The 27,219-nt window shown below is 44.5% G+C and overlaps 2 protein-coding genes across 2 annotated transcripts; one reads left to right on the top strand and one right to left on the bottom strand.

Annotated features, from left to right (window-relative positions):
- Positions 1 to 865: 865 nt before the first annotated feature.
- Positions 866 to 27,219, top strand: LOC146173462 (retinol dehydrogenase 7-like). Its single transcript, XM_084585204.1, has 5 exons — positions 866 to 1,070; positions 2,842 to 3,048; positions 11,213 to 11,395; positions 13,262 to 13,394; positions 26,862 to 27,219. Exons 1-5 carry the CDS (start codon positions 866 to 868, stop codon positions 27,217 to 27,219), a joined length of 1,086 nt encoding a protein of 361 aa, XP_084441330.1.
- Positions 16,809 to 17,828, bottom strand: LOC146173463 (molybdopterin synthase catalytic subunit-like). The gene has a single exon (XM_084584962.1). The coding sequence runs from the start codon at positions 17,826 to 17,828 to the stop codon at positions 17,376 to 17,378; it is 453 nt and encodes a 150-aa protein (XP_084441088.1). The 3' UTR covers positions 16,809 to 17,375.

Raw genomic sequence — 27,219 nt, 5'->3', positions numbered from 1 at the left:
TATTTTGCCACGGTTTATTGAAAGGCCCACGCACTTACCTCCGTACTAACGCCTCGAAGACGTGGTCAAAGAGACTGCCTAGGGGTGCTTTGGTCGCGTCGTCTGCGCGCAATCTCCCCGGATAGTGTAAACAACCAATGCAATGACCTTGTTAGAGAGGGTCTTGGCTCGGCCTAAACATGCGAAAAGATATCTTCAGTACGTGTCGCGAGTGGTAAACAGGATATACGTTACTTACCTCATGCTGACCTCCAGACGGAAAGGTTTCTGTTTAAGACGTAAGACTTGGAAGAGTTTAGTTATTTTGTCACGGTATATTGAAAGGCCCACGCCCTCCGCTGCGTACTAATGCCTCAGAGAGGTGGTTAAGGAGACTGCCTAGGGGTGCTTTGGGCGAACCTTCTGCGTGCGATCTCCGCGGATAGTGTGAACAATCAATGCAATGACTTTGGTAGAGAGGGTCTTGGCTCCTAAACATGCGAGAAGATATCTTTAGCACGTGTCGCGCGTGGTAAACGGAATATACGTCACTTACCTCATGCTAACCTCCAAACGGAAATGTGTGTGTTTAAGATATATGACTTAGTAGAGTAGCGCCTCTCAGGAGTGTCGGTTGGAACTTCTGCTTCCTTTTGCCAGTGTAGTGTTCGCGGTACACTTCCTTCTTCAGAGCAGCGTTTTTATGGGCATCTGTTTGTGGCTGAGAGCCGTGGGACTAGCCTGTTTCTTTCTTCTCTGCTTTTAATAAATGACTGAGGAAGCCAACTGCGCGAGCTTCGACAAGCAGCAGTCCCTCGTCGAAACTGGCAGAGGCCATCTTCGTTCGCAGATCAGATTTACTTGAGTCTTTGTCGGCTTCGAGACGATGCGCACCTCCTGGATTCTGTTCTTCACGCTGGTCGTGACATTTTGGAAGTGTTGGAATCACATACCGCTCGCCAAGTCTGTGGAGCAATGGACTGGTTTTGTTGTGATTGTGTCGTCCCTGTCTTATTGGTTGGCCCGATGCATCTGGATCATTGCCTTCGTGAGGCTGGTCGACGGTGAAGGCAAGGCGGTCTTGGTTACCGGTGAGCAAGGATGTCGTGTTTTTATTTGGACATCATGTATTTGTTTACTTATTCAATTATTCACAAATAGAACCCCTGTAATCCTGATGCCTAGGCAATAAGGACCGAAAGGAAATTAATAAACATTGGGTAGGATCAGTAGAGCAGTTCTATTTTATTGAGGTTGATGAGGAAATCAGCATGGTAACATCCCTTGCTGTCGACGAGGGCAGGTGATTTCAGTAATGTGATTTAGGCCTGAATCTGCTTTGCCCCCTCTCCTGTTCTTACTTTTCCTTTGGCATAGTGGTTTTGATCTTGTAGTGAGCCCAATGTTCCTGATATTTTCAAAGTTATGTGCTCAGGAAATACAAAGTTTCGCTGCTCAACATCACAAGCTGTATTGAATATTTTTGCAATTAGAATGTAGAGATCAGGGTTTCTGAACCCGGTTATTCAATTTCACGCTGTGATTGACCCTCCTGTGTATGGTGATCAGCCCTGTTAAATAAGGGTTTGAGGAAAACTTTGTAGTTCGCCAATAATCGTGATCTATAAACCATGTTAGCTGGTAACAAAATAGCCTGCCAGTAACGATACATTAATGAATGGGTGGCGGAGTAATAACCAGCGAAACATCAACGGAAAGTCTGCAGACAGTTTAGCACAACGAAGGCTGCGATACTGCTTATTAAAAAAAAATTCGCCGAAGTCATCCATATCGCAGCTTAGCCAGGTACGACGGAAAGCACTGGTAGTCGGCCAAGCATGACCTGCTGATCTAAATAGGGAAATAAGTAATTTTTATTCGATCATCAATTTTCATATAAACCAGCAGGTGATGTAACAAAGCTGCATAGCATATTTGCACAGCTGCGAGAAATGTCCAGTAAATGCACTGGCTTTAGTCTGAACGCTGTCTATGGAGCAAGCGCTTACGTCCTATGCATATGTGAGCCGTAAGCGATAACAGGCTGCATTTAACTGGACAAGTGAATTTCACGGAACGTCCAACTTATAGCTTTACAGAGACGTGGAGCATATATTAGTTGTGTGCTCGGTGTATATGCGCGCGAAAGTATAATGCTAGCTACCTCCTTGAAGGGTTTGAACAGCAGGCGTTCCTCAGAGGATTTAGTACTAGGCGTTTCGCCTGACAGATGGAAAGCTCTACAGGCAAATGGATATTTTTGTGCCGTTTCTTGAGAGACACTAAACTAGACTCGCGCTTGTGAGGTAAGTTACTCTGCCTGTACATCTATTTGACCCTTTTCTCACCACATCGTCACCCAATCTATTATCCTTTGTTCTTCTCTTCGCCTTTCGTGATGCAGAATACAAAGCCAGATATTCAACTCCCCAGCCAATCTCTCTTCCTATAAATTCAATAAATAATGCTATCTCTGTATCTGATTACAGCCAGAACCTCTGTCTTAACTTATCGAATACATGCTTTGAAAGAGAATGTGGTATTGAATTTTTGAAAAACTCTCCTAATGTATCAACCATCAAGGCAGACTCGTCCTGTCTGCTTCTATGTCTGTGTCCTTGGTAAATACGCTAGTGTTTTAAGTAATGTGTCGGCTATGAGCAATCTTGTGGCAGACCTAATTGCACACAGTGTTGAGCTAGATGCCGTGCTATCACGTTTCGTTACGTCCTATTCTTAGACAGCTCTGAAGAAGCCTATAGCTAGTGTAAAATGCTCCGCGTCGAGCTTTCCACCCTGCTTTTTAAGTAAATGCTCTTTAGTTTGATAATATTATTTTCGTTTTCAAACACTGCACCCCAGGGTGTGACACCGGCTTCGGACACCTGCTAGTGAAGACTCTGTGCCACAAAGGTTTCTTCGTGTTCGCGGGCTGCTTACACGCAGAAAGCGAAGGCGCCAATAACTTGAGAAATCTCGCCAACGTGAAGGTTCTGCAGCTGGACATAAGCAGCGAGCAGCAAGTGGAGCACGCAGAAGCGATAATCAGAGCTGACCTCGGCTCCAAAGGTATGCATATGTTGCCAGAAATCCGGTAACTGAAACAACCTTTTGATTTTTGAATGTATGAATTCATTTAGTTCATTTGTCAACTTTTCCACCTACGCTTCGGGAGAACTCTTTAATGAGGCAGCATTAGAGCCTGCATTGTGAGAAAAACCCAGTGGAGTGAGGCGTCCGTCGGAAACAGTCCTAGATTGGTAGAAGTTTCCTGCGTACGGCTCTAAAACATCTTACTGGCAGAGAGTGGTTGCGTGGTTCCGTGTCATGCCATCCGTTGACCGATCCGCTTTCGGCCGGGACACGTAATCCTGCGGCATCATCATCCCCTCGATCCATCAGGCAATATCATACCCGAGTTGGCAGGTGACATATAGCTATAGTTTTGATGACTGGGCGTGGTGTGTGACGTCACAACCTCGTGGAACATGGCCGAGGTGGCAGGTGCTCCAGCAAGGAATTCTCCAGGGCTGTGGAGTCATCCACACGAGTGCATCCTGAGTCACAGACTAATGCGAAATGCACGTGCAGAAACGAGAGTACTTTCTTTGAAATGAAAAGGAAGGTGGTAAAGCAAAATCGAACATAGGAGTGATGAGGCTCCCCGTGTTCGTGATGCGATGCGTACTACCACCGGTACGCGCCGAAAAGCGCGTGGCGTGGTAGCTGCGCTGTCAGGTGGCAAGTTTCTGGTATGCTCGGTGATTAAAACGTCAAATTAAGACGAAGAGTGGTTTGTCCAGGAAATATACACACATTAATATACTGAATAATGAGAAAAATAGCGAAACAAGGAAGAGGGAAAGTGTACGTGGTTGAGGCTTTATATTAAGGGCCCTTGGAGTCCTCCTCACGAAGCGAACCAACCAGCAATGACTTTAAAACTCGATGTTTCCTTTATATCGCACATGTTTGCGCCATGACAAACTTGGAAATACTACACCTTGAAAAGAGAAAGCAAGAAAACTCGTAGAGCGCGTTTCAAGAGCACGACGTCGGCCGGTGTCTCTGAATTGGGAGAGCACCGCCAGTATTATTTTTAAACACGATGGCGTGACCTTTGGCAGTTTGCTTATGTTTTTCGGCTCCAAAGGACTCTTTCATTATGTCGAATTCAGTATTGAAGTTTGATCCTTTTCTGTGTGTCCGATGTATTCTGAATATGTCGGTGATCACATCGACCGATACTGGCTCGTTTTGCATATTTTTGAAGAACGCTTTTTACCCTTCCTTGCGGGAAAACAAAAATGGTCTCAACCCTAGCAATACTAATGTTACTTTATTTTTCGATCTCATAACTATATTTGTATACTGTGTTGAGAGAAGACAGCCCATTTTATATCTCCACAATGTAGTAATCAATGCTTTCTGGGATGGTGTCGCTGGTGTTCCGGTCTTTGTTGTGCTCTGTTCTGCTGCAAGCAACTTTTTGAAAATAATTACTTTAATCCAGCTTCAATTACTCCTAATTTCGGTTAGGTTCAAAGCGCAGGCAATATTTCATAGCGGCCTTTCAAGTGAAAGTGATTTGCACGTGGATGTAATCAGCAGCAAAATAATCACGAGTGGTTGACTTGGTAAGGCCGAGAATAATCTCAAAGACAACATCTACCTATTCGCTGTACTTGACTTACAGTAAACATGCCTAAACAAGGAACTACAGGCAGAAAGTGTGACAAAACTCCAAATGTCTTCCTTAACCAGAATTGAAATCCAGAAAAAAAAAAAAAAAACATTTGAGGGCTACAGATTATTTTAGAAAGTATACAGGAGAAACAAACGATATAGGGATTCAATATGAATCACTAGAAAAAGATTTGTGATAGTTGGGTCTGAGCAGCAAGAATGAAATTGGTTATCAGTCCGACGTCAGGATTGAAATGGGTCAAATGAGTTAAGCAGAACCCATGCGACAAGAACAGTGTTGTCGCCACTTGATGCCTCTGCTCAATATGTTCTTATTAATACTAGTGGCCCTCACCGACAAGGAAAGGTAAACAAATGTCAGCTGCGTAGCCCGGCTAAGCCAGGTTATGGAAGCCAGAGCTTTGTTAGGCTTGGCTATGCTGTGTTGCTAAGCCAGATTAAACTCATATAAATAACATGTAATTTGTTTACAGAATGGAAGCTCGATTTAACATTGTCAGCCACGGTTTGCTGTGGTTTGTTCCTCCATCGTGCTCTCAAACGTCAAGGAAACGCAGCCGAAGCACTGGCTTCAATTCAGCATGCGACTTCTCCATGACTGTCTGCGAACCTCAAGCATACCACAGCCGGATGACACGAAGGGGTCGAGGGTATTTTGAAAGGAGTTCGCAAGAGGCGAGCCAGTTGAGTAGCAGTGGCAGCGAAGGGAAAGTGTAGGGGACTGGAAGAGTGTATGGCGTTGTGTCAGGGAATTTTGTATATTTGAGGAGATACGTATATTCCACTCATATGTTCTTGTAGGCTTTCATCCATTTATTTTTCATTAAAGTTTATTCGCTAAAATTTGCTGAAAAACCGCAGTGGAACTTTTACTTGCTCTATCTTCGCGGAGGCATTCTTATTTGTTTTCATTTTTATGTTCTTTCCGTGAGAGGCGCCGTAAGGTCTGTCCTTCCTCTCCAAACTTTTCGCTCTAATACGCGGGATGAAACATGAACAAATATTTTAACTCACCACCATTTTTGTTTCCGCTGGCCCACTTTGAATTTCATGCTAGTTTCTCGGCAAGTGTGAAAAAGGCTCTACAGACGTATTACGCGCTGAGAGCAGTTGCAGAAATCGAGCAGCGAGCGCAGCTCGAGGGTGGCACACCTACGTGCTTACTTGCGTTTTGCATGTTTTTTCGTTTTTCGTCTACAATGGCAGGTCGTCAAGTCAAGTTTCTGAAAAGAAGTGGTTCCCAACGATTTTTTTTTCTTCGGGGGGGGGGGGGGGGGGGGGGCTTAACACGTTGTCTCTTATGTGTGATAAATATGTATGCGGTTTGTTGAAAGTTAGCTCGAACAATATCATTTAAAAGCACGCGGCATGAAAATGTGGCTTTAAAGTCACTCTAACCTCTGCTTATTAAGGCGAATCGTGCTCGTCGCTATATTCCAACCGACATACCGCGTAAAACCTTGTTTAGCCATGCAAACCCATGTTTAGCTAGCTCTCGGTCGTACAAATAGGTTTAATTGCCTCGATTATTTTCTTTTATCAACCGCTGACAGCTTTGTGGATGAGAATGTTCATTCATGGATTTCACTAAATTGTGTAGTGATATGCAAAAGGTAGCCGGATCGGCGAGCTTCTCGAATGATGGTTGTTCAGGCGAAACGCCTGTTTTTGACCGTCTGTGGGTCGCTTTTCGCACCCATGTGCTCAGTTTCCAGTGTATCGAATTAAACACACTTCGTGTGCGGGAATGTATAATAGCCCGACCGCTGGCCGTTGAAATTCTTATTTCCGCTTGTAAGCGGAATGTAGACTTAGCAAAGTGCTGACCGCAGTACCTCCATGCTGTTTGTATCTGAGTCTCATCAAAATACACCTGGCTGCATTACATTCTATGACTCTGGCGCAAGCGGTTACGCGATGCTCTCACGCACACCAATAGCTTCCTAATAAAATCCGCCCATCTTCTTGCTGCGGGAACCACGAAACTGCCTTCTGTGCTAACACTTTTCAAAATTTAATACATAATGGCAGGAGGGAGGATGTGTTACACGCTACCCAGTTTGCTCTATGGCTAGTAGTGTACTGTGCGATGTCAGACCTAGCGTACTGCGCCCTCATAAGCCGATATATGTCCGGAATGTTGCACGCTGCATGCAATACCAAAACGTTGTTGTTACAATCTAGCTAGCATCCGTTCCCTTATCTTTCTTTTGAACGTGAAATATCGTGTGTTCACAATATGAAACGATTTATCGTGATTTCAGTGACATGCAGTTGCAGTAGTTTAATGTGCGCTAGACTACTAAGCGCAGAAAAAAGGATTTTACCGAAACCGCGTTTATAAATAAAACATCACATAACTTGTCTTCTGTTTGCCTCCAACTCAGCTTTAATCAAAGCGACAATTTTTTGTGTGACTTGCGTACCATCACACAGGCGACAACACATACTGGCATATGGCTGGAATGAAGGGGTGACCAGAGCACTGGAATTGGAATTGCATAGCAGCCATGTACCTATAGTTTGCAGTTCTCGAAAAAGAGCTTTCTTTTCAGCAATGTTTCGAGTCGGATCCTTTAGAACAGACGCGTGCAGTACGCCAACAAAAATAGCAGGAACGTCAAGGTAACCCTGACGTCTAGGTTAACGCGAAGAACGTTTCGGAATGGAACCGAGCTGTGAAAATATTTTCAGCATCTTTTGCAGCTGCCAAAGAACAGCATACAATAGCGTACTCAAAGTAAACACAACCTGTGCGCTTCCACTGAGAGGTCGGGGTACTAGCATATAGAGTTGCTATATACTGCCAAGTGTGCCGTCTATTGGCGTAAATCGTGTCCTTTCAGCAATGAAAGCTCCGGAAGACATCAGAGGGCGCTGCGTGTCGGAGGATTGCCATGAGCGCGTAGCGACAGTTTGGCTCCCGTCTCCAATGCCGCATTGTTCGTTCAATTTGTCGTCACGGCTGGAACTTTGGCGTGGCTAGGAAAGTGATAATTTGGAAATTTTGATCCTTAGATGCCGTAATCTTCACCCAGTAGTTATCACCATGGCGGTTCGCGCCTAATGATCGTAGGCCTGTAGAAGTGTGGTTCTTGGTTGCGAATAGAAAGTGTGCCCATGCGGGAAGGCAACCCTGACCAGCGTAAATTATGGAATGCGGTTAAGCTGCTGAAAAGAAAGCATGCAATTATCAGAAAGTATTGTAGCAATTCGATCTCTCGTAACTTTATCTATAGGACGCTGTTATTATGACCGTCTAGACTCCGGAACTTTTTTTTTTGAGTGGGGGGGGGGGGGGGGGCAAATTTGGTCAGGTCATAATTGTTATTTTTCAGGTAATTTTGATTTTACTTTTTATTTTAATTTTGTTTATTGTTATTTTATCATTTTATCTTATTTTTAATTAAATTTAGCGTGAAATTTACACTTTGTAAATCTTGTTTTACGCGATTTTAAAGCATGTTTTACCCCTAAAGAAGAATGAGGCCATGAATTGTTCGCAAATACAGACTTCTAAAACACTATCGCACTTCATACTTTCCAAATTCTCGTTACTATACTCACTCAAAATTACCAACATGATTCAAATCCAAGCAATCGAAAAGCTAGTTTAAGAGAATACATAACTTTCGGGAGCCAACAAAGGTTGTTTAAGGGTCCCAACAACTTGCCTTCAGATTCTTTGCGAGAAGAAATTGGGTCGTTGGCTAAAGGGTGCCCTATTCTTGGAATCTGACAATTTTCAAGCCAGCGAACGGAACTTAGGCAAAGAAATGAAAAAGGGGCCTAATTTGGTATGAAATATATTAAAAAAAAACAACTTAGTTCAAATTAGTATACGCGCGAACAATATACGCTTGAGTTAAGAAAGTTCGCGCATGGCCAGTTTCAATCCCCTGGTTCTTGCTCATCAACTGTGGTCATTCATTTGATACTTGTTCTTTTGTTGTTTTTTTGTAGAGTATTAATTTAGATCACGCAAAGAAAAAGGTTTCAAAATGGTGGCAGTCCATGCTAGCTAATTTACAACACAGTCTACATTTTAACGTCCTAGAATTTGAGCGCTCATAAAAGTGATTTTAATGTGAGCATTGTGAAAGTATGGGTGGGGGGGGGGGGGGGGCGCCGCCCCTCGGAATAAAAGTTGGGGGGCGACCGCCCCCCCTGCCCCCCCCCCCCCCCCCGGTTCCGGAGTCTCTGCCGTCTAGTTAGGCTAACAAACGTGCCGTTTTACCCAGGCTTTACAGGCAGACATATCGGGCATGCTGTACTCCACCTGAAGCCGTGCCTCTTTACCAGAGTTTCAGGCGGTGCCCGAATCTTCTATTGTCATTCGCCGCCTCCTAGATGGCTCTTATAGAGACAGAAAAGGAGGGTTTTGGTCTCTTTCTTCATCACGCCCACCGAAAACGGTTAGCAGTAATCGCAGTAGCCTTCCAGAAAGTAACTCAGAAAACAGAGTAGGAGTAAGATGACACAAAAGACACTGAGAAGCGCCGATGAAGACGACGAGAGAAAGAGAGTGGAGAGGCAAACTATTTAATGAAAGGACGACGAGTACTGCAATACAGCACAGCTGCTACATGAAATTGTCTGGTAAGGTGGCGTAAACTGTAAATAGTGTCTCGTGTGTGACAGCACTGAAGGGTTGAATAGCTAATTTGAAAAATAAAAATATCATTGATGCACGAAATTGAGCAACTTCCTTGCTAGGCCGTATACCCTTGGCAATATTTGTAATCTGCCTTTATACTTACTATTTCATTAGCATCACATTCAAGGCACAGAAATATAACGCTTATTTTAAATGTTAAATTAATGTTTGCGTTGCAACGGTATGTAACAGCAAGGAGGAAACTGCACTAAAGTGAGAACGTCGATGGGAATGGGAAGAGCTGTTCTCTCGCCGATGATAACAGCATCTGGTGCCTGCGTGCACCACTGACTTATTTTGGGCTCAATAAATGTTGATACATCATCCAGTTGTTTTCTTGGCTGAGCCGCGGTATTTTCTGGAGAGAAAGGCGGATAGACGGTGCAACAGGAGAGACCGCACGCTCTTGGTTACGCGCAAGAGCACTAGCCACACGAGGAAAGAAGCGCGATCCTCTTCCCATTCCCATCGACGTTTTCACTTTCCTCCTCGCAGTTACATACCGTTGCATCGCAAACATTAATTTAACATTTAAAATAAGCGTTATATTCGTGATGCAGAAAAAAACATGCGCGGCAGCACGGCGTTATTTGTGTGCTTCGTTTCCTGCATTATTATTGCGAACGTTTCGGCCCGTCGCTTCTTCTTCTTCTTCTTCTTCTTCTTCTTCTTCTTCTTCTTCTTCTTCGCGGCTGATCAAGGTTATTCGTGACTGCGGCCACCGACTACGCGACGGGCCGAAACCTGACGGTGTACTGCGTTCGCAATAATAACGCAGGAAACGAAGCACACAAGTAACCCCGCGCCGCCGCGCATGTTTTTTCTGCGTCACGAGCGAAGCAACAGCTTGCACTTCTCTGATGTCAACGTCTTCGACGCCTTTCGTCACTTCCGGTAGACACCCTATTGCTATTGCTTCGCGCTAATAACGCCCCACTTCCCAGTTCTTGTATACTATGCAGGAAGGAAAAATTCCTATCCTCAACGCAAGAAATGCCTCTGTATTCTGGTCTGTCCTTCTGACGATAGATGGCGACACACTCCTTCAGTTTGAAAGAAGGTATTCTTCGGACAGTTTTGCCAATAGAGAACGCCACAGGCAGGAAATGATAATTATAATGCGATCTCATTCTGGGCAAGCAAAGTATGCCCTTTTACGTGTACCCCTTTCGCAGTCACAGCACGTCCAGGCGCTCGCGTTGAAAGTGAATCCGGAGTACGAACCTGACCTTCTCTGCAGAGCGTCCTGTGAGATAGCTATCAGTGAGCCTGCCACGAGGAGATTAACAGAAGTGATGGGCCGTACAGCGAAGGCCGCATTTCTCGGGGAAAGTGCGCGGTGTTTGTGTAGTGCATTAACACGTTATCACCGCCCAAGTGGCGGACTTCGCTGCAGTGGCCTTCGGGTCATGAAACCACGCGAAGAACGGTAAACGTCATGGTAGCTGTAAATGCAAGGAGATCCAAGGTGTCAATTTCAATTGCTGACGCTGGATATTGCAGGGTGTTTCAACACCAGACTTCTCGTTTTAATTACTACATTTCATCGCCGACCATTTCCGGGTGATGCATCTGTAAGAAGATGCAATGTCAAAGCGCCTGGATACAGAATTTCAGCATGTTTAGAGACACCATTGAATGGAAGATCTAAACTGAGCTCATGTATTATTCCGTGTTACATTAATTACTTTGATAACTTTGCATTGAATGTGTGCATGTATGTTGCACCATGTTGGGCACCATATTGTGCAAAGTCGGAAATACCTCCAGTTACCCTTACATTGCTTCCAGGTCGCTGTTTGGCGCTCATTTCCGCCTAAAGGCAAAGGCCATTAATTACTACGAAGCAACGTTATCTCATTTTTGCAGTGCTTTGGGCCGTTGTATGCAACGCGGGCATCAGGAACGAAGGACTCTTAGAGTGGATTCCCATGAAAGCCGTCCAGAAAGTGTTCGATGTCAACGTCCTGGGTACCTGCCGAGTGAGCAAGAAGTTCCTTCCGCTGCTGAGGAGGTCCAGGGGACGTCTGGTGGTCGTCACTAGTTCCTTTGGTAATATTTTCTCTATTTAGTAAAACCAATGATGCAAAAAGATTGAATTTATTCATAACATACGAAACGCTGTCCAGTCCCAATGATGTATTATATCCCAGCAACGATTTTGCCGCTGCTTAAATAACAACGAAGAAAGTATGTGAGCGAACTTCCTGTATAGTAAACCATAGTTATCAGCAAGAAAGGTATGAAAAATACTTGCCTAACTATATTTCTAATAATTTTAGGTGGAAGACAGATACAGAGCGTGGTAGAGACAGCTTACAAATGAAATATTCTTTCTGGGTAGGTCACATACAATGTTTTTGAATTACGCTCAAGCAGAGTTGACGCCCTAAGGAAAAAGAATGTTCTCTATCTTATACTTGTTTTTACCAGATAGGAGCTAATACAAATATCGCACGGCGCCGCTTGCAACATACACTCATAAAACTGGTATTGAAATGTAACCTGTGCACCATATATACGATGACTCCCGTTTTATAAGGCCGCTTTCAAATGATATAGAATGATGATGCGCGCATAAAACCTTAGAGAGCTGTTTAGCAAAGCTCATATAAGTTTGTTGAAAAGTGTTAACGAGGGGAACCAAGCACGAGTAGTGAAGTTCTTACAGCATTAAAACTAGAACAACCATAAAAACAATAACACATAAAAAAATGGTCTTTAAGAAAAGCGACGTATGGTCGACCGACCATTAAAGTCTGAATGAAACTGCGATGTAAGAGCAAACTAATCTATAATTCTCTCACAAAAGAATAATTTAAACTTCTATTTGTGTTTAGGAGCTATGTGTCTCCAACGGCCTCTCTAGTCTACACAAGGAGAACAGTGTACTGCTCGCGAAGAATGAAAAAAAAAGAATGAATGTGACGTTTTGAACCGCACCGAGAAAAGCAAATATGGTTGTGGATCCGCCCTGCACACTTCCAGCCGAAGATAGGCCGGGACAAAGCAACGATGCAAGCTACAGAAAGGAGCGTTCCTATGCTCAATGTGGATTTCGACACCCATCGTCTCTATGGAAGCGTATAATCGAAGTTTCTGGAAGGGCTTCCTCATCTCGTCGAGGGTTATATAAGTAGCTTTTCTCTACACTAGTCGGGTTGTCCTTGAGAGACTGCAAACACCAGTTTAATTTATTTTTAACCCGTCAGTGACGCAATCCTCCCGTTGTCCGAATTTCTTTCTGAAATACTATGCCATTGGCACATACGCTGTAACTATTTTCCCCACGCATACCGGTGAGAATGGCGAAACGCTTAAGGTAAGTCGTTTAGGGGTGTGAGATATCATTTTAACTGCGGTCAACTGAAGTCTTGACGCAGCATTTAACGAAAATCCCTGGTTGGTTGAGATGGTCGTCACGTCGTAATGTCGCGACCTCGTGAGAGTTACTCAAACACCTCCGCGGCGTTCGCAAAGTACAATAGTATTACTGACTATGGCACCGCCATTACGGAATCCCTTTGCAGGAAACATATCAGTTCCTTTGATAAGAAAAGGGTGGTCTAGTGGGAAATCGAAGCACTGTCCTTTCGGTGCAGTATACGGTACAAGAATTGCGGTGAAAAATTTCTCGTGCGAAAGATTCCTGTAGATATTTTCATTGCCTTCTAGACTTGCTCATCGACCTGACGTGTTACAGAGAAAGGTTTAATAAATATTTTTAGAATATTGAGTGAAATTTTATTAACAGTAAATATGAGATCGAACCGTTAATGCTTATAATTGCACACGAAGCACAGAATGATACACACCGAGCAGGGCATTATCTGATTGTAAGTGCTGGCATGAAAAGTTATTTCTTTATTACAGCAATCTGAATGTCACCAAACTCGAACAGTTCTTGCGCTCTTTCAGGCTACGTCACTATGCCCATGGGAACACCGTATGCGATGTCGAAGCACGCTCTCGTGTCCATGGTTGACGGTCTTCGGCGGGAGTGCTACGGCAAGGACGTCGACATCATTTCAGTTATGCCGCAAGCCTACAGGTGAGTATTTTCGAAAGGAAAGAAATGTCGAACAAGTCTTATTCCAACAGCAGTGTGAAACGTACCATTCCCAGATTTCACCCCAGTTAAAGTGCCGGCCTGTAGATTTTATACTAAGGGACAGTAATCGATTCCATGGCTGTGCGTTGAGGTGCACCACTAACCATAAGAAAAAGGGCGCTACAGCGTTATACGGATAACGTCAGCCTCTACACCAAACCACTGGGCATGCTAGAAAAGCAGAATTGGGGCTTTCAATCTATCTCTGGTTGGAAATCGGAGACAAATTGATATAAAAGCGTCCTGCTGTTCTGACATTTCCCACAGGTAATATGGAGGTCAACAGCTCGACCTTCGTTACTCAAGTGGAATGCTTCTGGAAAGTAATAGTTGTTGTTGTTGTGGCTGTAGGAAGAAGGAAACGAAAATGCACGGGCCTGCTACTGGCTCTGTTGCTGAGCCACCTCTGCTGCCTCGTGTAGACAGAAGAGAAAATAGAGAAGAAAGAAAAGAGGGAGAGAAAGACGCGCGCCGCAACAACAGCCATTGTCCATCACCGAAACGGTGGCGGGTACAATGACGGCCTACAAGCAGATAAAAATTCTGTGGCAGGCTAGCTCCCGCCGCAAGCGGCGGTGACCCACCTGCCCCAGCCCCATCAGGAGAGGCCCGGGAAGTAATAAGTAATAAGCAGGATAAAATACGCGTGCTTTACGCTTGCGCTGTGGGCACCTGAACCGCGCCGTAATGAAAGGGAGGAAGGTGAAAGTGAAAATGGAAAGAAAGAAAGGTTTGGTTTGGTTTGGTTTGTGGGGTTTAACGTCCCAAAGCAACTTAGGATTTATGAGAGAGAAAGGGGAGTGGTAGAGTGGTATTGAAGGGCTACAGTGTAATTTCGACCATCTGGGGATCTTTAATGTGCTGATATCGCCTAACACATAGACGCCAATTCGTTTCGCCTCCATCGAAACCATTATAATTCTTATTATTATTATTATTATTATTATTATTATTATTATTATTATTATTATTATTATTATTATTATTATTATTATTATTATTATTATTATTATTATTATTATTATTATTATTATTATTATTATTACTCCGTCGTGGAATGGTAGGTACTCCTGGCCTTACGGGGCATGGAAATGGTGTCAGCGCGGGACCGCCGCTTGGAGCCCGACAGTGGTTAGCGAGGCTACAGCCGCGGTTTCTGTTCAATATTCTCCTAGAATGAATGAATGGACTCTTTATTTGAAAGGAAGGAAAGGCTCTCGGCCGCTGTTCGGGTAAATAGGGAATTAGGAGGGATGGGCGTGTAGCTGCTTGATTCTTCTAAATTCTTCTCTCGTCTCGCTTGTATCCACGTTGCTGATGGAGCGTTGTAAGTCGTCCTACACGAGGCATGCCACTCTCACTGCCATAGGGGGAAAAGCCAAGTTGTACCGCGCTGCTTGATAGTATCTGATGTACTAGGGTGAGCATATCGTCATGTGGAATACGCTTAATTTTGTTTCTTCCTCGTGAAAAAAGACGTGCATTACCATATAAGATGTTTTAGGTCCGCTGTACACTGTTCCTTTCCCAGAAAATGCATGGGACTGGTTCCTCACTATTTTGCGGCTCTTAACAAGAAGACAAGATCAGAATTAGTCGCGGGAGCCGAAGACGGCATAGAATCTTTCACTGCACTGCGACTGCTCTCAACACTGACATCAGTGCTAACGCAATGAAAGATTTCAGACACTTTTGCGCTCCTGTGACTCCCCCTGGGCTTGAGTCTCCGACTAGTTTAAATCTTCGCTGTGATCTGAGAAGCCGTTGTCACTATCATCCTCCTCATCATCATCATCGCTCGGGCTCGTTTTCAAACAGACAAGTGTTCTTTACGAGGCGTAGTTGTGTGCTGTTCACCATAGCTTTAAATAATTTATGCCGATGCACCGACCTAACTTCTTTGGAAAAGCTATTGGGACAGGTAAGAAAATAATTTGCAAATGAATTGAAAAGAAAACAGGAAACGCTGATTGGAAAGGGGCAGTTAATTCTTACGTATGCAAACCAGTACGTAGCTTGAAAAAAAACAAACAAACAAACGAGGTAGAATGTTTCGAGGCTGGCATCGTATTTTCAGCGCGGTGTAAATTAAGAGGCTTTTCCTTATCTTTCGGAACCCTCATGAGAGGTTGACGAAATTGAATCTACTTAAAGTCAAGGGTTCACAAAGGTCAGTAATTATAAAATGCGCTTGTGCAGTAGTTGACGTGTTTACTCTGTCATGCCATGAGCTATACGTGCGACAAAGCAGCAGACGTATAAGTATTCATGTGCCAGAACTGAGTTTTCTTTCTGATTCAAGCTACTCTCATATAAGAAGATAAGTGCACCAGCCAAAAAGACAGACACAGAACAACAGAGAAGCAGGTGGGAAAGAACCTCATTCCTGTCTGCTTGTATGGCGTCCTGTGTGCGTCTTTTTGGCTGGTTGATTCTATCTTCAGGCAGTGCTCCAACTAGACCAACAATATTTTCTAATGCTCCCATATGGAAGGTCACTGCTGTGATTTTGGACAGTATGGAAACAAACGGGAAAATGTGGCATTCTGAAATTGCCGACAGAAACGGTTTATTTCGCTACTTCGTTAAAAATACAAGAAAACCGATGAAGGCCTATTTCTTCCGAAAACCACAATCACGGTGCGTACGCCAACCTTCTGATTTGCTATTTGATAAAAAGGTGTCATCCTCCAAAAAGGTGTCATTCTCCTCGTCCCTCCTCCAACAGAGATGGAGGAGAGGGGGAGGAAGAAGGACAGTTCATGCGTGATTTCTTTGCGAAATAAACTACTTTTTCTTTGTACGCCTTCCAAGTGCTTTCACACGTGCTCCCAACTTGTTCATATCACGTGACGAAGCTATATAAAAATGTAGGGTTTTCTGTAAAAAAATTTGCTTCGAGTCAGCGCTCGTCTGTTTCTTCTTCATCTCATCCTTGTTTGCTTTGGCGCAATACTATCCACGATGAATATTACCAGCGTGCTCAGCTATCCATCCTTCTACAGATATGCACTTTGTCTAGTTAACGTTGTTTAGCAGCTACATGCAGCATTCAACATATTGCGCTCTATGGCATAAGTACGAAGGGGATCGCTTGAGTAGAGGCGATGCGGTGACCAAGAGTTATAGACGCGTAGGAATACATAAACTACAGGTGCTGCTCATGCTGTTACCGTTAAGGATTAAAATATATGCGAAAGCTATTGGATAATACGTGGAAAATTAGAAAAATCCATTTCAGGAGTCGGTAGAGGAATACTTTTCAAATAACAGGAAATGGAGAGGCAGGACTAGAAGGCTTGAACAACGTTTTCTTGCGATAACTACTAGTAACTTGCCGAAACAGTATACACAGGATACAAATGTCACGTGAGAGCTTCTTTAAGCACATCGATTTAACAAAAGGACGCTCTCACATCTTCTCCCTACAGTAATTTCACACACGTGGTCATTGTGCGATGGTGAATAGTTTAGATAGTTTAGAATCGAAGACCAGTTTTACACTTTTGAGAGGACTCGATCCAGGGACGAGTACACGGAGTACTTGAAGGCTGCATACATTTCCACCTCGCTGCCAGTTCATCGTCTTTGTGTGCTGTGTCGTAGGTTTCCTTACGGGTTTGGAGAGATCAATGCCGCTTGATTTTAATTGGCCGCTGGAAAGTTCAGGACCAAATTGGAAACATGTTTCTTGCCCACTAAGGCTAGAAGGAAGGGGCATTTGAGGATGTCGAAGATGTTGCCTGACTCAATAAGTGTTACTTGTTTTTGCACTTCACCAAACAACTGTCACATACAAAGAAAATTGCACCTTATACTTAAGGAGTCGCACTGCCATAAAGGAAGACCGTAAAGAAACACTGAAACTAATACAGTCGAGATTACTTTTTCGAGCCGCAATTCGCAAGACTGGTGGAGATATCAATGAAGAGTCCCTGTGTTTTGGACCCAGAAGCATTCCTTGTTTTCCTTCCACTCCTCACCCCCGTCGTCGTAATGCTCTTTCTTCCAGATGGGAACGCGTCGCTTAAGCTCGTCAATAGCGTACTTCACGGCGTCGAGGCTCTCCTGTCGGTGTTCAGAAGAAACAGCGATGAGGACACTTGCTTCGCCTAGAGGAACGTCGCCGAGTCTGTGCATCATGGCGATGTTCTTGATAGTCCAACGTTCTCTAACGCCTTCGCAAATGCTTAGCATCTCCCGTTTCGCCATGGGAGGGTACGCTTCGTAGCTAAGCATCCTCACCATCTTCCCTTCGAAATGGTTTCTCGTGGTTCCCAAGAAGATGGAGATGGCCCCGCAGTCAGCCGATCCAACTTGAGCCAAAACTGCCTCGACGTTCAGCTTAGTGTCCGAGAGGTCCACGTAGTTCATGACGACTAACTAAGCTGAACGGGTGACGAAGAACTGGAGATTACCCGCCGCTTATGGGTGAAATGAAGGCGACTTCGTCTCCAGGTCGTAGTACTACTTGAACCCCTGGCTCTAGGTAGGCTTCGTTCAGGGCTATCACGGAGCTATGCTGAAGAACGTTGAGGCAAGGGTGCGCACAAAAGATGAACTTCTTCAGTTCTTCAACGTCTTGAAGCACGGAGGGCACGACGAGAGAGGCTTCGGACACGCCGGCCAGGCTGCGGGCGTTAGCGAACAGCAAAAGGCGGACGGAGACTTCGGGTGGCATAGCAGTTAGCAGCTGCAGCTCTATAGCGGATGCTGTAATCTGCTATGAGACTGGCTTTAAAGCGGTTTTTATCCAGGATGAGCATGTCAATGAACTGACAAGTTTCCGCTCGCAATGTCACTGCTGACGAGGACAAACACAAACGATGTAGACGTTGCGAACCGGCCTCGCGGACGTCGTAGACCACCTGTGAAAGCCGCGTGCTGCGTATTAAGTTGGGCGCCGCTGTGAGGCGCAGCGTACGCAACTGTCAGTACAAACCTCCTTTTTCGACCTCTGCGTTCAGTGCAAGTTGTGACGCAAACGATGGAGATGCTATACGATAACTATTGCTGGAAAGTTAGTGGGCGCGCTGGCTTTCATAGATACAACATCGTCCACCAGAAGTAATCAATCAAACGATTGTGGAAAGCGTCATTAAACGATGAGATTGCTTCATTTGTAACTGAGGCTCGAAACAGCATTCTGGACACTGAAGGACCTGCGCTGTGGAGCAACGCGGGGATTTTTTCTGAGCTCCTATGAAAGAGACGAGATATCATTATAAAGCGTGTTTTGGAAGCCGCCTAATTCAAATGCGGCAGCTGGGAACAGACATCGCAACTCGCGTTTAGCAGCCGAATGCCGCCATCCGCCACATGTATATTGAAGGGCGAAATATGGATTTTGTTTAAGGCTGAAAGTTTTGGTAAGTTATGTATTTTATAGATGCTTTGTTATCTCAACAAACAAAGAAACAAAAGGCCTGGGAGAAATGGGGAAACTGATACCTGCCCCGATACTAGACTACGTAAATTCCGATTACAAGACGTGGCAAAGACAGTTACTCAGCACAATATAGTACTTGAATTAATAAGAAGTAAATATATGCAGCAAAGAAAATTGTGATCTTAAATGTAAAGCTAGACAAAACCTTCCAATTGGTTAAAACACAAAAAGAAAACTACAGTACAACCCGCGAATCACCAATCAAATGTACAGAAAAGCACTGATCATAGAGGTTATGGTAGAATTAATTACAAATAAAAAAACAATGAAAGGTTTTAAAATACCTTTGTCGATGCATTTGAAAGCGCTTATATATCCATTATCATGTGTTGGAATTTTGTTTAGTCTAAAATAATTTATTTGGAGCTTTTCTCTCTTTACATATTTTATTTGATGGTTGCGGTTCGTTTTAATATATAACTTTAAAAATCTCATAGCTTCAGCCTGTTGGCAGTTTCCCAGAATGAACTCTAAGATTTGGAGCAATATTTTATTTACAACACTCGAACGGTGCTCTTTTAGAAACAAGCAGCAGCAAACGTTTGGCGCGGAATTTTTTCTCGGTTCATCTTAGAGAGAGGAAGTCATGCACCAGTCAAAGTTCATCCACTAGTGAAGAGTGTTACCATTCTCGATTCCTCCTAGCGCAAGTTATGCGAACGCCCAGTGTTTCGTTTACAACAAACTGCTCGAAATACCCTTCATTTCGCAATAGTTCATTGCTCAGCTGCATATTTGTTTCCCAACCCGGTGCACATGCTCCGATGTTTCCAGTAACAACAAAAAAGCAATGCAGGTAGAACGAGTAAAAGCTCTGCAGCTGTAACAGAGATCAGATGAGCAGAGTGAGACGAACGCTTGCTTGATGAGAACAAACATTGTTATCCTGTAGCGAGCGAACTTTTACATGCAATATACATCTAGGCAACTTGTTTTGTCCCCAAAGCTTCCCCATTTTTACACTGCGCACCTAAAGGCTGCTGCCTCCAGTTGCTTTGTCTCAAAAGTTTTAGGACAGATTTCAGACGTTTCGACCAACTTGTTTGAAACATTACAGGCCTCTAGGCGTTCTAGGCTTACCGCTACCAGCTGATATACGGCGCGTGTGGTTCTGACGCACGGCATCCGCTCGTGCCTAAAATCGCAGGCATGTTTTACCGACACGTTCTCTGTATGCACCTGCAAAATTATTGCTCCTTTCGCTATGATATTCATCGAGACACTGCGACAAACATGGCGAGATTGGTGGCAGGTTGCTTCTCACATCAATAGCACATGTGCGGTGGCATGGTTCAGAACGAATTGCGTTGGGATCCTACTCTAAATAAGATGTCTGCTCAGAAGCAACATGTGGATGCGCACTATTTTTGTAGCTGGCACAATGGTTGTATCTTTGACCATCATTGCAGGTAGTTTTTTCTCGTTATCTATGCCAGAAGGTACCAGTGCAACCATTTCCGGTGGTATAGGTGGCGCTGATGGCGAAGCATCGCATAGGGAGAAAAATCAATAATAAAAAATTAAGAATCAATAATTAAGATATAGGGAGAAAAATGAGCATGATAGCTACTGCTACCACCCCGTTTCAAAGGGGATGCTCCTATATTCCATACATCCATCCATCCGCTGTCACTAGTCTCCCTTTTCTGCGTTACCATTGTTGTGCTCACTCCATCATTATTTAATAAAGCGCACCGCTGGTGCACTGCGGAGCTACTGAGCGCCATCTAAAGGTGGCCGCTGTGCTCGAGATGGGTGCAAACTGCACGTGCGTGGCTGGGGCTTAAATTCGCAGATGCCGTTTCCTGTTTTCGTTTCGCTCTGGCAGCTTCCGCCATAAGGACCACGCTGTCCTGTTCCTGCGCCAGCACCTTACGTCATGGTAACCGAGGCTCTGCTCAGTACAATAGGCGGCCAGCCAAACGAGCGCCAACAATCTACGGTGACAAATTGAACATCCGTTTGCGACTACTGGCACCGAAAAGCTTCATATCTGCCTTTTATTCTTTCTTCTGTGCAGCTGGGCCTTGCCTCGTTTCGCTCCGTTGACTCGTTCTCGCTTTGTCCTTATTTTCGTGCGCGAATATGTCTCCCTTCTTTCTAGAGTTTATTTAAATACACTTTCCTTCGTCCTTTTCTCAAGGCTGTGCGGTCTCAGAAACGACATACGCGAATATTGGCAGCATGACGTGGCCACAATGCTTCTACGTGGACACCACGTAAACAGTCGACCAGGCTCTATTTATTGTGCTATTGGTAACGTTCACGAAATCAACAACATGCTACGATGGCAGCGCGATCTAGCCGATGAGCAGGACCATAAGTACAATCAGCTTTTCTGTGGCTACTTTTTGCAAGTTCTTTATTTATACATTATGATCTTGCGGCCAAAATTATTCCAATGAAATATCGCAGATTTTAATGTAATCGACGTCAAACTCCGGTCGTATCGCGATCGCATTAAAAAAAACTGGTCCTACAAATTCGCGCTGCTCATCTGCATGCTCCAGTAATTGCCGATGTTCTTCCGGCATCGTCAAGGCAAACAAAAAAAAAGCTCGCCAGCCCTGCGGTCCGCCATTTCGGACGTTAGGGGGTAGATATGAGGAAAACAATAAAGAGAACTTCAGAATCTGCAGTGGAATAATGCGAAAGGATGCTGCTGCTGGTTGCTCCTTGTCGCTTCTAGTTGCTTAATTCATTTCTTAGCTTGCTTCTTGTTGCTTCTAGTTGCTTAATTCATTTCTTGTTTACCCATTTTAGTCCTTGGTACTTTCAAATTGGGCGTCAGTCCCATCCTATGCCCTTTTTCGTTTCTGCTTACTGTTGCGTGACGTCACATCCTCTACGTCACATTAATTCAATTCTTGTTTACTCATTTTGGTCTTTCGTACTTTAAAATTGTGCGCCAATCCCTATACCTTTTTCAGCTCTACTTCCGGTTGCGTGATGTCACATCCTTGACGTCGCATTAAATAACTTCTTGTTCACCCATTTTAATGATCGGTATTTTCAAATTGCGCGCCAATCCCTTCCTACGCTTTTTTTCGACTCTACTTCTGGTTACGTTACGTTACATTCTTGACGTCACCCTAACTGACTGCTTTAATTAAGTTCAAGTTCAAGATAACTTTATTGCCGTCCATGTAGAGGCCATTCCATTTCCTCAGGAAGACCCTAGGGGGCCTTCAAGGGAGAGTAATCCCCGCAGGTGGACGTCTTTCTGAAAGCGTCCCGTGCCAGACGGATTACTCGAACGTGCTGCTCCGGAGACCGGCTCCGGAAGAGGGCATCCCAGGCTTGTTTCTCTCTGATTCCATCAATATGTCCGGGAGAATAGAGGAATTTCCAAATGAGATTATTCTGATTGGCTATTATCCCACACATGGTGCAGAACTTTGGAGGTTCCTCTCCCTCACCGTATAGATAAAATGGAAAGAATCGGTTTGTAATTTTCTCCAGTCTCTGCACTCGTTAGGTGTGAGAGACCGATTTGGAGGTGGGAGGTCCAACCTTTCATTTCTGTGTGCAGCCGAGATTTTCGTGTACGTGATGAGCGAATCCTTCGACCCGGGCACGGATGACTCCGCGGCTGCCCGGGTGTAGATATCTCGGGCGAGATTGATAGAAGCCCCATTGCCTGGAATCCCGTCGTCAGCCGGTACCCACATGATGGAGATCTCTATTCAATACCGATTGTCGAGCTATCCTAACTGCTTCTGTCTAAATGATACCCTTATTAAAGTTTCTTACTGCTATTTGCGGCCGCAAAGTATGAATTTGGCTTTGGTGCACCTGCAAGCTAACGCCAGAGCAGGCTCTTCCTCTATGAGCGAGTCTCTAGTGCTAAGGGATCCAGTGACCACTGTATCGTAGTCTCCATCGATTACTGCCTTTACAGCCGCCTCTTCTAGGCCGCAGGCGGCATCGCAGTACACAATTTGAGAAGACTACCCCTTGCGGTCTTTTTATTGTAACTTAGACTTTTTCTTATAACTTTTCCTTGTAACTTTGTGTCCTGCGCTCCTTGTTGTGTGTCGGGTGCATATATTTTCCCAAATTGGAGCAATCTTCCATCTTTTTCGAACCTGAAGATCTATTTCTGTCCTCATATGACAGCTCCCTGTGGTGTTCCCCTATGTTGGCCAGGATCTTTCTTCTTACCCTCGTAGAACTTAGTCTCTAGAGTTGCGCCTCCCTCACTGTTGTAGCGATTTCACGCCACGTATCACGTACCTCCGTTTTCAACAGCTCCTCAGTTGAAACGCTGGTGGGAATTCCTAGCGCTCTTTTATATGTCCTTAAAATCAGAATATCTATTTTCTGTTCCTCGCTCTGGCTTAGATTCAGGAACGGAGTTGCTTACGCGATTCTGCTGATAATAAACGCGTGTTTTAGGCGCAAGAGGTAGTTCTTCCGCAAACCATTACCTCTGAGTGAAGTTCTACGGAAGATTCCAGTTACCTGATACACATAATTGGCTAGCTTGTTTATGAATATATTGTTTTCTTTTTCTATTCTCTTGGACAGCGAAGCCTAGAACTTTGATCATTGGTACTCTAGGTACCCTACCGCCCCCTACCGCCCCCTACCATCGCTTCCACCGGCGGGTAGAGTTTTGGCAGGCGTCTTTACTTTTTTCTCCTTCGATGAGAGTATAAAAGTTTCAGATTTAAGCGAAGAGCAGGACAGTCCTCTGTCAAAAACGTATTCTTCTACCGTCTCCGCCGCTATCTGATGTGTATGCGAGATATTGGCATTGGATCCCCCACTCGTCCAAATAGTGGTATCTTCAGCGTATATGCTATGTTGGATCCCCTCTATTTGTCTTAGGAGAGGGGAGAGTTTCCTCAGAGTGAAGTTGAACAACTTGGGGGAGAGAACAGATCCTTGTGGCGTTCCTTTATCCCCCATCGCCAAAGACTTGAACTTGAGACCTAAGAATTTGATGGCAGTCTGTCTTCCCAAAAGAATGTTCTTAACGTACCTGAGGCATTTATTCACTCCTGCGTTGGAATCGTTCAGACCTTGATGTACTGCCCTGTGTTCCACATTATGGAAAGCCTTCATAAGGTCCAGCCCGAGAGTCTCTCTTGTGTCGGTCTGTTCTCTCTTATCTAGGAGGCTGTGTTTGAACTGAGCCCTCAAAGTTGTGCTTAGAAGCAATGCGAGTTACCATAGTTTGCCGCTTCGAACGAATAAGATATATTAGGTGACGCAAGATCACCCAGGTTCTCGTGAGACCTATAGTACGTCCTAACTCGTCACACAGGCCCATCCAGCCCTGTTCGCAGAGCCAGCACGCTTGTTTTTCGACCAACCAATTTTGCCTGACCAGCTCTCTGCGTAGGTGCCTATTCCACCTCTGTTTCTTTAGCTCGTCTTCCAGCTCTTTCTTCCAATGTATCATATTAAATAATTTTCTATTCATTTCAGGACGATCAGCCGGCGTCTTAGCTTCTTCAGTAGCTTGGTGCGAGTGGAGATCCTGCGTTCAGTCATTCAGACTGGCCCGTTCGTTTCTGTCTTTAATTCTACTTTAGTCTTTGGTAGTTTCAAACTGCGCACCAATCCCTTCCTATACCCTTTTTTGGCTCAATTTCAGGTTACGTGACGTCAAATTCTTGACGTCATCTTAAATGATTGATGTAATTATCTATTTCAGTATTTGATACATTCAAATGTGGCGCCAAGCCATTGGCTAATGTGATCATGTTCGCCTTTACTTTTACGTTTGTTTGCCTCTAATAATTTACCTAATTAATTTATTTGTCTAATTATTTTTTCGAACCTAACTTTACGTTACGCTCTATTGATTGACACCACTCATTAACCTCTACCACTTCTCAATTACTCACAACTGCTGCGGACACGATTTTGTTGACGCGGTCTGCGGACGCGGTCTGCGGACGCGGTCTGCGGACGCGGTCTGCGGACAGAAATCTGGGAATGTAGCGAAGTAATGCTTTCTCATTAATATCATTTCATTGCTTTCTCGCCGCCAGCAGCCTGCGAGGCAACTGTAAAGGCAGAAAGTGCGCATCAGAGCAAGTCGTCATATCGCTGGTGCTGGGTTAGCCGCATTTTCAGGGAGATAATTTCTTTCTCCCTTTTATGAATTCTGGGACGCTGCAGCTTGGACAAACAAGTCCTCCGTGTATTTTGACCTCCAAAGCGCAGTCGACAGCTATCTCGAACGGAACGACTAACGTTAGATGGTGCTGCCTTGCTGTAAACAAGACTGCTTACCTCTGTACGTGTTTGAAATTCGAAATCATTTGAAAAAAAAAAGAAAGAAAGCTTCTGCCTTACCTGTTACGGTCTCAGCTTTTCTTCAGGATCCTATCTATGCACACTTTTAGGACCAAAGTAGTCACTGCCACTTTTTTACACGTGTGGCAGTCTAAAAATGTAACACAAAATCGCACTCAGGTTGACTTGTGAGCCATATTTCACTTCAGTCATCGCTTCTGCAGCACAGACAACTTGCAGGCTTCCTTTTGAACATAGTCGAGCCTCGATATTACTATCCTCTGTTAAACGAAGTTCGCAATGCATCGCACATTTTTCGCTTCAGTTCCTTCTATAAAAATGCATGTATTTTCTCCTCTTTCTGGCGAATTAGCTTCGCGCCGCTGCTTAGATAAAATAAATTTTCTGCGACCACAGATAAAAGCATTCCAGCAAGTTCTACAACCTAGCAATTAAAGAAAGCATGAAAGTACTGCGTAAACATGGAATGTTTATTGGTAAAAAAAAAAAAAGAAAAAAAATTTTCCCTCCGCGGCGTCCCGTGTGCGCCCGTGTGTTGAAATAGTATTGTTGCTATTTCGATCTCCAGAGTGACGTTCTACCCTCTACAGCAACGCTGTCTAGAGCGTCCATTTTATTTTCTGACTTGCAAAGACACAACGAGCCAGATAATATTTTCTCTTTCAATCATGGCATTCATATATTTTTGATCGATATAACTGGCGCCCGTCTGGCCTGCCGGGGGGGGCACAGTGGTTAGGGTGCTCTACTGCTGATTTGAGGTACACAACGGCCGCTTTTCGTTGGGTGCGAAAACTAAAGAGTGCTGTGCTACTGCATTTTAAAGAAGCTCAGGTGGTCAAAATTTCCTCAGCTCTCCACTACGGCGTCCCTCATAGCTAGAGTCGCTTTGGGACTTTGAACCTCGTGCATTAAACTAAACCGCATCAAGCACAGACGCAGTCGACGGTTGCGCTGGAATCAGCTGCGCTATATTGCGTCGACCAGCTCCTGCTTGCCCCTATTGTTCCTCTCTGCCCACGAAGCACGTGGCGGATTGCAAAGTTACTTGAAACAATCACTAATTTCCGCACCGTTGCTTGGTTTAGTAATCGGTTAAGAGGCCCGCTTAGTGGCAGCCACTCTATCAAGGTGAGAAACTCGAGATAATTTATGGCGATGGCGTTTATACCAGAATTGAAGATTTCGAGATGTCCGCTATGCTTTCGGAAAATAAATCTAGTGTAATATATAACTGCACGAAGCCTGTGTGAAGCTGCATTCTCGGTTCCGTACGGTAGGTGGTGTAAAGAGCAGCACGGAGAATTTAGGGATTCTAGATATCATTGGCTACACTAAAAGACAAAATTGACTTTCAAGTGCGGAATAACGTAGAAGCTTTTGCCAACGCAGCTTCATGAAAAGTGCTTGCTAATTTGTACTACTAAATATTGATTCTGCTTTCAAATGGTCTTGATCCATGCTTTTATTATGTGCGTACAAAAAGAGAGCATAATTCTTGATTACAGAAACGGGTGTCATCAGGAAACAGGTGGATCGATCCTTTTTTTTAATGCCACGAGATGTACCAGTGCCTCCGAGATGACAAAAACTGGTGGTGAAAATTTGATTTTTTTTTTTCGTATTATTCACTAATAGGTGCTCTCCTTTTGTTTTCGTCCGCATTCTGTCCTGGCCTTTCGCAGAACAAACATCACGACTCCTCCAGTACAGCAGCCGCTTACTGTGGAGGACATGAAAAAGAAATGCCCGGAGGTCGCCAGCGACTTGACGCAAGAGGAGGTCGATGGCTGGGTCCGATCTACGAAGGAATACTTCGAACTCCTCAGCCGAGACAACCTCCAGGAGGTGGCCGATGCTATGGCCCTGGCGGTGTGCGAGACGCATCCAAGGACGTGGTACACAACGCCGTTAAGCCTGAGCACGATCTCGCTATTCCCGCTCACGTACCTTCCGGACGAGGCAGCTGACACCATCATTGCTCTCTGCAGAACTAAGCTAGGCCACTTGTTGGACGTGACAAGAAAGACCAAGACAGCATGA

This window comes from Amblyomma maculatum, chromosome 11, assembly GCF_055883805.1.
Source record: "Amblyomma maculatum isolate TAMU_Amacu chromosome 11, ASM5588380v1, whole genome shotgun sequence".
Lineage (NCBI taxonomy): Eukaryota > Metazoa > Arthropoda > Arachnida > Ixodida > Ixodidae > Amblyomma > Amblyomma maculatum.
Note: the sequence above shows the minus strand (reverse complement) of the source record. Positions and strands in the feature narration are given on the sequence as shown.

What these genes read in the sequence shown, in the direction of transcription:
- LOC146173462 (XM_084585204.1), top strand. Translation starts at nt 866, where the DNA reads ATGCGCACCTCCTGGATTCTGTTCTTCACGCTGGTCGTGACATTTTGG. An exon ending in AGCTGACCTCGGCTCCAAAG is followed by an intron (nt 3,049 to 11,212) that starts GTATGCATATGT and finishes TCATTTTTGCAG; the next exon opens with TGCTTTGGGCCGTTGTATGC. An exon ending in GTTATGCCGCAAGCCTACAG is followed by an intron (nt 13,395 to 26,861) that starts GTGAGTATTTTC and finishes GGCCTTTCGCAG; the next exon opens with AACAAACATCACGACTCCTC.
- LOC146173463 (XM_084584962.1), bottom strand. Translation starts at nt 17,828, where the DNA reads ATGAACTACGTGGACCTCTCGGACACTAAGCTGAACGTCGAGGCAGTT.